This window comes from Vombatus ursinus, unplaced genomic scaffold, assembly GCF_900497805.2.
Source record: "Vombatus ursinus unplaced genomic scaffold, bare-nosed wombat genome assembly UNPS02014772.1, whole genome shotgun sequence".
Taxonomy (NCBI): Eukaryota; Metazoa; Chordata; class Mammalia; order Diprotodontia; family Vombatidae; genus Vombatus; species Vombatus ursinus.
Genome location: NW_020954550.1, coordinates 8,102,472 through 8,112,597, shown reverse-complemented (window position 1 = coordinate 8,112,597; position 10,126 = coordinate 8,102,472). Strand labels below are relative to the sequence as shown.

Genomic DNA, 10,126 nt, shown 5'->3' with positions numbered 1-10,126 from the left:
CAAAAGAGTAAAACCTTTAAAAAATGGAAAAGCAAGGTTGTGCACCATTTACAGTGGGGAAAGCAAGAGAGGTTGGGGGAAAATACCTGCTTCACTTCGTGCAACAAAGTCGTGGAAGAACCTAGGCTCAGAGAGAAGTGGGGGCAATGAGAAACCAGCAGAGGGAACCAAAGAGTCATGTCCTAAGTCTTGTTGGTGGAAGAAGAGTGGGGCAAGATGGCAGCCAACCAGTAGCACTTCATTCTCTCACTAGTGTCTGCCCAGCTCACCCCACCACCAGCAATCTCGGGCACACAGTGGTGAGTTCCTCTTGTGGTCTGTAGCACAGGAGTCTGCCACCACAAAGAAAAAGAAAGTACTTAATTCCCATCAGACTCTGGAGTCAAGCTGAAAAGGCTACTTAGAGGAAGAAGGAAGTGGACGCAAACTTAAGAGAAGGTCAGCTAACATGCCTGCCTTTGTTGGAAACCTTCAAACCTAAATGTTTTCATATTTTCTAACTAAAAAGTGTCGGGCTAAGACAATGAACATACCGATGCCCATCAAAAGAAATAACACCAGAAAGGAGATTCCTACAGCTGAAAGGGCACAGGACAGAGTTACATTGGACAATTTTACTCCTCGTAGAGCTGGGGGATCCTCACATGTGGTCTCTTCGGGGTCTGAAATTTTATGTAGATTTTCCTTATACCATATCAGAAAGCGAATATTGGAACAAGTACAGTCTAGGGGATTGTGACTTAAATTAATGATGCTCTGCTGGGAAAAGACAGGTAGAAGATTAGGTGGAATGATACGTATATTGTTGAATGCTAGGTTGAGATGAGTTCCCTTGAGATGGCTAAGAGCTGCCAAGCCTGAGCTGGTTAAGCTGTTGTGCTGCAGATCCAGGTACCTGAGTTTGCCAAGGCCTCCAAAGGCCTGCTGTTCCAGGGCTGTTAGACCACAGGATGACAGAATGAGGACCTGTAAGCTGTCCACAGGATGGAGCAGATTGTCCTTTGGGAGGATCCCAGACTGAAAGGGATTCCCTCCCAGGTCTAGATACTTAAGGCCTTGCAGACCTACCAGGAGCTGAGAATTGCTGGTCTCAACAAGGCAGTTAGAGAGATTCAGGACCTGGAGGAGGCGGAGATTTTGGAAAGGACTTGGGGAAGCATCAGTATGAAGATGTGTGAAGGCAAAATCCAACACCTTCAGCTGAGGGCATTCCCCAAAAGCCTCGCCTTGGAGAGTTTGCGGCTCATTATTACTCAAGTTCAGATGCTGCAGCTGAGACAGGTTCTTCAGCTGAGCATTACAGCAGGTGTGTGAGACAACTTTACTGTGACTTAAATCTAGGTGCTGAAGGTCTTTGAGTTTTCCTAAACAGCCTGTGCCCAAGTCTAACTTTTGCATGTTGCCTTTAACATAAAGATGAGTCAGGGAGGGGAAGCTGGCCGCGTTGATGTGGCACAAATTGTCAAATTCGTTTTGGTTCAACACTAATTTCTTAAACTGATTCATCCCTTTAATGTCAGAGGGAAAACTCTTCAAGTGAGTGTGAGTCAGATCCAGCTCGTGGAGTCCCATGAAACATTGAAAGATGCCGGCTGAGTTGGAGAAATGGTGGAATTGCATGTTGAGGGCTTTCACAGACATATTACACAGCCCTTCCAGCATGTCTGGGCTTATATCTAGGTCATGTACATCTTGAAAGGACCCAAGCCAAAGAGTTTGAGTGGTGGAATTCTGCAGCCCCTTTAACACGGTAGAAACATCAAAGATCCCTCCAAAGTTCAAGCTTTGGAAGGTGGTGGAGTGGAAAGCCCCATCCTCAATGTCCCGAATGTTATTGCCTTTCAAGTTAAGGCTTAAGTTGTTTGCCTGTTTCAAGGATGCTACGTCCTTCTTCGTGATGTGATGTATGGCGTTCAGTTCAAAGTCCAGGACTTTCAGGTTATGAGCAGAAAATGTTGAGGGGAGTTGGATGGATGAAAGATGATTACTACCAAGACGCAGAATTTCCAAGTTTTCCAAATTCTGCATTGGAATAAATGTAACACTAGTCATGCCTGTTTGGGTTAAGGTGAGATGCTTCAGGGCCCTAGGACCCTGAAAAGCTGTGTCTGCCACAAATATCAGGGGATTTCCGGTCAGTACAACGATGCTGAGGTCATTATTGTTTTCAAAAGCATCTTCATGTATCCAGTTAATTTCACACCTTAAAAAGATGGAAATGGAGAACAGAATAATCAATTAGAAGCAGATAAATAAACGAATGAATAGATAGATAGATGGATACATGCAGAGGCACAGCCCATAGGACCACAGATTTAGAGCTGAAAGGGAACTTAGAGGTCATTTAGTCCAAGCTTCTTATTTTAGAAATGAGGAAACTGAGACCCAGAGACATTAAATAGCTTGCCCAATGTCACACAGAGAACTAGCAGAGATGGGATTCAAACCCGGGTCCTGTGACTCCACGTTCAACATTTCCACCCTATCATGTTGCCTCCCAGACTAAGATACATACTGAAACCCATCCACCGCACTATTGTTCCCCTCACAGGTGCTGCCCTTCTGGACGTTCCAAGTGGAAATTCTTCCCAAATGCCCTACCCTTCTACAGCCTGTATTTGCTGGAGGATTTTTGTTTGCTCTCCAGAGGAGAGAAAATGCTGTAGCTACATAGGCGAAAAAGAAATTCGTCAGAGGATTCATTGAGGCTAATGTCTGATGCTAGGAGCTGCTGGAGCATCAAGTCATTTGGTGATGCTTTTATGCTTAAAACAATGCTTAAAAGCAAACTTGAGACTCAATGAACCAGGGAGACAGTCCCAAAAGCGGTGCACTAGGTCAAGGATAGAAAAGAAAGGTCTGTGAGCCGAAAGGCAACTAACCAGCCACCCATGGGTGGAAAAGAGCCTTTTGGGGCAGATGACAATAAGTGGGATTTATATGGCGCTTTAAAGTTTGGAAACAGCTTTATTGGCATTTTCTCACTGGAGCTTCACAACAACATGTGAGCTAAGCACTGGAGATATTATCATTATTATTCCCATTTTCAGATGAGATCACTGAGGCTTAAGTAAGGGATTTACCCATAGTCACACAGGCATTAAGTAGTAGAAGTAGGATTTGACTCCTTTTTACTTGCATTTCAGCACTCTTTCCACTAGACCACATAATCTTTCTACAGAGACCCATCTGCAAATGGATGGGTCAGTTCTACCCCAAAGCAAAGGAATATTAACTGCCATTTAAAAAACATGAAATATCAATCTATCAAGAAAGTACTATTAGTTTTATAGTCCTTTCATGTTTGCGTTACTCATAGCTCTTTTCCAAGTGTGATGATCTTTTAATTGAACCACCAAAGTAGTTATCTTCCTTTAGATTTCATTATTTTGCTTATTCTGCTTATCAATACACTTCATCTCCTGACTCCAGGCCATTTTCTCTGGCTGTCCGGAATGCCTAGAATGCTGTTTCTCCTCCTCTCAGCCTCCTGGCTTCCCTGGCTTCCAAAAAGCCCCACCATTTATAGGAAGGCTTTCCCAACCCCTCTTTATTCTAGTGTCTTTCCTCTGTTGATTATTTCCAATTTATGCTACACGCAACACGTCTGTACACTCTTGTTTGCATATTGCCTCACCCATTGGATTGTAAGTGCCTTTAGAGCAGGGACTGTCTTTTGTTTTTCTTTGTATCCCCAGCATTTGGTAGGTACTTAATAAATATTTACTGACTGATTATCACACTTAGAGTTACCATTTCTATTACCTATATGTATGATAAGCAGAATAAACAAAACAAAGAAACCCAACAGAAGAGCTTCAATAGCTGTGAGTCAGAAATCTATAGAAAGACAAGGAACTAGTTTCTACTTAGAAAAGATTTGATTTCTCCTGCTTATTTGGAAGTAGAACAACTACTCCTCCCAATCTGAATGGCCAAGAGCAGTTCCCTCCACTTGACCAGGGTCCATTGGACCTCTGTGCAGATAAACACTTTCTTGCAAAAGGATGCACTGGGGGCAGGTGTCATTTCTGGGTTTGAGGAGGGTCGGCATTAACAAGCTAACACTTGTGTTGTCTGTACTTCTCTGGGTAGCTACAGAGGATCTTCTAGCACCGGCCAGTTAGCACCAGGGCACAGTCAGAATTTTTTGTGGCTCTTGGTGCCACATCTACACAATCCTTTTTCTTTATAGAATGTTGGTTGCTTCGTTGTTGGCCTTCTTACTCAAAGAGGACCAAAATGACATCCCCACGTCAGGGTGAAGGTAGATTGTGTCCGACTGGCCGATCAGACCGCTATGAGCTCTGAAGGCTCTACCACACGTTGGACACAAATAGTCCCCACGTAACATCTGGAACGGAAATGTCTCTAAATTTGTACATCTCATGTTTCTTTTAAGCTATTGCAATTCTGATTTGCTCCTAGGGCAAGGCACTTTCTTTGCTGTGGGCCACGCCATGCTGGATAGTCCTGTGTCAGTGTCTCCCATGCTTTCTATTACAGAATGTTAGAGCCAGAACGGACCTTAGAAATCATCTTGTCCAATAGCCTCCTTTTATAGAGAAGGGAACTGAGGCTCCTGGAGGAGAAATGGCTTATTTGCTCAGAGTCACATAAGGAATAGGTGGCAGAATCTGAACCCGAGTCATTTGTCTCCAACCAAAATCCAGGGTGCTTTTCATTACTCTCAGATCCCTCTTTCCATCCCCCACTGCCTCACTCCTTGTGCAGCTTGATGTACCAGTCAGTGCTTAACGGGTTCTTTGATGATGAACATGAAAGTGACACCCACTTTTTAAACCCCTGGGCAGAATGGGTCGGTCCTAGCACCAGACATGATACTAGGACATTTCCAGGTTTGAATCTGGCTTCTGGAGCTTCCAGCTATGTAAACCTGGACAAATCACTTAACCTCTCTGATCTCTAATTTCTTCCTTTGTAAAATGGAACATTCTGCTTGTTTCACAGGGCTCTTGTGAGGAGAAAGTGTCCCACTATTATGTCAAATACCTTGTAAACCACAAAGGGACATAGAAATATGAGTTGTTGGTAATATAGTCCGTGCAAATTCCATGGATTTAGGAAGAAAGTATAGGAGATTTATAGCAAATTTCAAGAGTAATCCCAGAGACTGTTTTTTTTTTTTTTTGTTGTTGTTGTTGTTTTTTTTTTTTTTTTTTTTTTTTTGTCACTTTCTTCCTATAGGAAAGATCCATAAGAAAGCCTGGAGGAAGGTGGAGAAAAAGGCCTGAGAAGGAGACCCAAACCCGTGGTGTCAAACTCAAATAGAAATATGGGCCACTAATCCACACATAAGGATCCCTGCAGGTTGCATGTTGACTTAGAAAACCACATACTAACATTGTCTATGTTCTAGGTATTTATTTTGTTCAATATTTCCCAATTACATTTTAATCTGACTGGGCTGCATTTGAGCTGCTGCTGCATATTTGACACTTCTAACTGGACTAAGAGTCAGAACACCTGGAATCTAAACTAAATTCAAACAATATTTTCTTAATGACTTTGGGCTAGTTGCTTCATTTCTTTGGCTCTCAGTTTTCCTGATTATAAAAATGAGGATAATAATAATAATAATAATATCTTCCCCTCAGGAGCTATCATGAAAATAATGTAGCATAGTCAAAATGAGTGCTGGATTTGTAGTCTCTGGGCCTGCATTCAGATCCTGATTCAGCCACTTGTCTATGTAACCTGTCTATGCAACTGTAGGTAATTCATTTAATCTCTCTGAACTTCAGTTTCCTTAAATGTCAAATGATAGAAGCTGGCAAAACTAAATGCCACGTAATTATGATGACCAAGCTTAACCCTGGAGAAGAGTTGAAAAAAATGTACCTTTATCCTTTCATTGCAGAAATGGGGAACTATGGGTATAAAATATGGCATATCCTATCAGATGTGATTGATGTATTCATTAGTTTTCCAAGACTACTTTTTTCCTTCTTTTAAAATCTTTGTTATAAGGGATAGATAAAAGATGGGGAAGGAAAGTGTGTGTGTGTGTGTGTGTGTGTGTGTGTGTGTGTGTGTGCATGTGTGTGTATGGGGGGGTGTCTGTGAAGACAAGCACACGTATATCCATAAAGGTGATATAAAAATAAAAGATATCTTTTAATATAAGATTATTTTTTTTCCAAAAAGAAGCAAGATTCTTTGAGAGTATTTCAGCAGAAGGCTGGTTTGTTAGGGATGCTGTTGTAGAAGGACGTCTTTCATTCCTGTCAGGTGTCAGCAGACCAGTACGAACACATACATTTCTGTTATTTTAATTTTTTTAAATGAGAAGATTGCACTACATGGCTTCTAAGGTCCCTTCCAGGTCTAAATCTATGATCCTATGATTAAGTTAGTTAATGTGAACACTACTTTGAAAATTATAAAACTCCATGGGAGGTGACCCTAGGGATTGGGAAGGGGTAGAGGGAGTCATCCCCCTTTCTTGTGGAGGCTTAAATTTTCCTTGTACAGAGTCCCAGGAGCAAAAGCTCTGGCATGGGTCAGGACGGCATTTAATGTGACCACGAGAAATGGGAGCCACCAAATGGTGATTTAAAATAGCATTGTCAAAATAAAATAGAAATGGATCATTGCTGGCTGCATATAGTCTTAGAAGATCACAAGTTAACACTGTCTATGCTATATTGTATTTTTATTTATTTCGTTAAACATTTCCCAATTACTTTTTAATATCGTTCAGACCACAGTCTGGAGTAGGCTGAGAGTTTGAAACCTTTGCTGGACCTGAGGTGATCACCACCATTTTTGTGACATCTCTTCCTTCAGACATCCCTCTGCTTCAGACATTTTACTGTCTACTTCTGGCCTTTGCAATAATTCTCATCAAGGTACCTTTGATTCTATATAACCTGACTTCATCTAGCTAATAATAAAATACCTTGCATTTACATAATGCTTTAAGGTTGCAAAATACTGTGTGTGTGTGTGTGTGTGTGTGTGTGTTTTATTTGAATCTCACAGTAACACTTTGAGGCAGCTGCTTTCATTATCTCTACTTTACTGATGTGGAAAATTGAGGCTGAGAAAGGGTAAGCCCAATGGCTTATATCTAGTAAGCATCTGAAGTAGAATTTGAACCCAAGCCTTGCTGACTCTAGTTCTAACAATCTATCCACTACAGCACCTAGAATGTTGGACCCTGCTGAGGGATATGGTGTGTTTTTCTCCTCCCCACAGCTTCTAAGAGATCTTCATCTGTGGGTACCAGATATAGGACATGGGAATGTTTTTCCCCTAAGCCTGTGATTTCATCAGTTTGGGGATCTGGTTGGTCTAAACAGCCCCTCAACTGATGAATATCAATCATTTGATAATCTTTAAAAGTTGCCTGGGTAGCTAGGTGGTTCACTGAATGAATGTCAGGCCTGGAGTCAGGAAGACTCATCTTCCTGAGTTCAAATCTGGCCTCGGCCTAGACACTTACTAGCTGTGTGTTCCTAGGCAAGTCACTTAACCCTGTTAGCCATAGTTTCCTCATCTGTAAAACAAGCTGGAGGAAAAAAAAAATGGCAAACCACTCAAGTATCCCTGCCAAGAAAACCCCAAATGGGGTCACGGAGAGTCAGACGTGACCTAAATGACTGAACAACAGCAATAGTTGCCTAGGGCACTGAGAGGGACTTGCCCAAGGTCACACACCTAGCATTTGCAAGAGGCAGGACTGGAACACAGATATTACTGATTCCAGTGCTAGCTGTTTAGCTGCTTCCCTATGCTGCCTCTCAAGACTTATAATCACTCCATAAAACACTGCAGTCACCCAGGGAAATCATCTATTTACCTGGTTAAATCTAAGTAGACCAAGTCTCTGAGCCTGCTGAAGGTTGAGTTTTGGAGGTCAGGGAGAAAGTTAAAACTGAACTCAAGAAATTTCGTCGTGGCTGGAAGACTTTCAGGAATCTCTTTAAGTCCTAGGTTTTCACAGTTGTAGGTCAGGTTGGCTGTAACCTGTTGGAAGGAACAAAAGATCTCAATGCTTGATCATGACATCTTCCAATCAGGAGAAGAGCTGGACCTGGAGTTAGAAGGCCTGCATTTAAATCTTGTCTTGCTAGTTGCCATGTTTTTAAAACTTTGGGCAAGCCCTTCGTCCCTCTCCTTACCTCGTGGGCAAGCCTCCTTTACCTCAGTTTTCTTATATGTAAAATGAAGGACTAGCTGACCTCAGAGGGCCTTCCAGTTCTAAATCTCTATGCCTGTGGTAACAGAGGATAATTGAAGAGTATGGGCCAAAGTTCAGACAGCAACTGTTTTCAGGAAATGGTGTCAGGGATAGGTTTCTTTTTTGTCTTTGTAACCATTGCTTAGCACAGTGTCCTGTACAGAACTGGAATGTAATAAATGTTTATTAAGTTAGGATTCTTAGGAATAGTGGAGACTAAAATGAGGCTGGTTCAATGTGTCACTCATTGAGGAACGCCTCACTGACCCTCCCTCTCTTCTCTTCCCCTCCCTTGAGCCTCTCCCCCTACCCCCCCCCCCAGTAGTTAGGGTGATTACACAGGATTTCTAGGCCAGCAGACAAATTTTATCACATGGACTTATCATTTTATCATTCTTAAGGATCTCGTGGAAAGGCCAGTGACTACTTCTTTTTAAGCACACACACACACACACACACACACACACAAATACAAATATTTATCAGTGGACACCAGCCTTTTAGTGAGGCAAAGTCCATCCTTCTCATATTAGCCTCAATAGCAACATCTGTACAGAAATCCATAATTCAGCAAGTAACAGTACTTCCCTTTTCCTCTTCCTCCTCTACCTTCTCCCACCCTCCTCCCTCTCAATCTCCCCTTCTTCTAACCTCTCAGCTCTAACTCCCCCCACTTTATCCCTTCCTTTCCCCTTCCTTCCCCTCCCTTTCTTCCCATCTTTTCCCTCCCCCTTTCTGTTACTCTCCCCCCACCCCCTTTTCCCCCTTCTTTCCCCCTGAGTTGCCGCTGGTAGAGGCAAGAAGGTAACTCTGACTCATCACACCCCATCCCCTACAAAGTCTGCCTGGGCCAGATAATGACCTTCTCCAGCTTCCTGTTCCCCTGGGCTCAAAATCAGCATTTCCCTCATGAAAATCTTGAGATTACCCATGCCTCCAATGCATGACCTTTACTGAAGAGACCAGGCCTGCCATGCTAATTGCTTCATAGTATAACTCACTCATAGGGATTACTGCTGATCTGGGCACCTTTACAATGGGAAATATGAGTAAGCTCACAGAAGGGAAATCAGATTTTCCTCTTAATCACATGGATGAGATGGAAGCATCATAACTGTCACTAATGAAAATTGTATATTTATATCTGTTAGTAATTCATTCATCGTCTTACATAGACCTCAGTCCTTTAGGGATCTCTACAAATACTCACCATGTTTTTGAAATGCACACTTTGCATTGCAAACTCTGATTTGGCTGAGTGAGTGCTGGGGGGCAACCCATGTGGGCAGCAGCTCCCAGGTGCCAGCCCCTGTATGTGCAGGAGCCCCATAGCTATTACTGCACAGCTGCCGCCTCAGCTGGGCTGCCCCAGTTTCCCCTCTCCCTCACCCCATCAGGGGTGCTCCGGGGCCCTCACTCTGCTGCCTCAGCTGGAGCACTGATGCCCTGATACACAGGAGCAAGAAAGGGTATGGCAGAATTTGTCTGGCTCCATTATGACCTTGCCACAGGAGGCTTTAAGGCAGCAACAATTTTCTTCTCCTCTTGAATTTGCAAGGTCTCCAGGGCCTAAATAACTCCAGACCTAATCCTTCCCTGAGCCACACTAAGTTCTTTACCTCACTAATGGGATCCAGAGAGAGCAGCCGGGAAGAAGTGCCCAGCTTTCCAATGGGGCTCAACCAGAGGCTTGGGTGCACTCTTGAGGCCATGGCCACAGAGCCAAAGGAAGAAAAGCCCCCTCCATATCCAGCCTGTGAAGAAGGCAGATCAGACTTAGCTTCTAAAGGACATTAGAATTTAGGGCAATGGGGAATAACAGGAAGTACACTGAATTCTGCAACTGTATGAAATAAAATAAAATTAACTGCAAAGTAGCACAATTTAGCAGGTTTTATTCCCCAGGCACTCATTTTTTAA

At 43.0% G+C, this 10,126-nt stretch overlaps 1 protein-coding gene across 1 annotated transcript in view; it reads right to left on the bottom strand.

Moving 5' to 3' along the window:
• The window catches only part of CD180 (CD180 molecule), a 30,909-nt gene continuing 20,783 nt past the window's right edge, over nucleotides 1-10,126 (bottom strand). The window contains exons 2-3 of the mRNA XM_027863485.1: nucleotides 7,826-7,992; nucleotides 1-2,203 (exon numbers count right to left, since the gene is read on the bottom strand). Of these exons, the coding sequence (XP_027719286.1) occupies nucleotides 478-2,203; nucleotides 7,826-7,992 (1,893 nt within the window). The 3' untranslated portion in view covers nucleotides 1-477. The remainder of the gene's footprint in view (nucleotides 2,204-7,825; nucleotides 7,993-10,126) is intronic.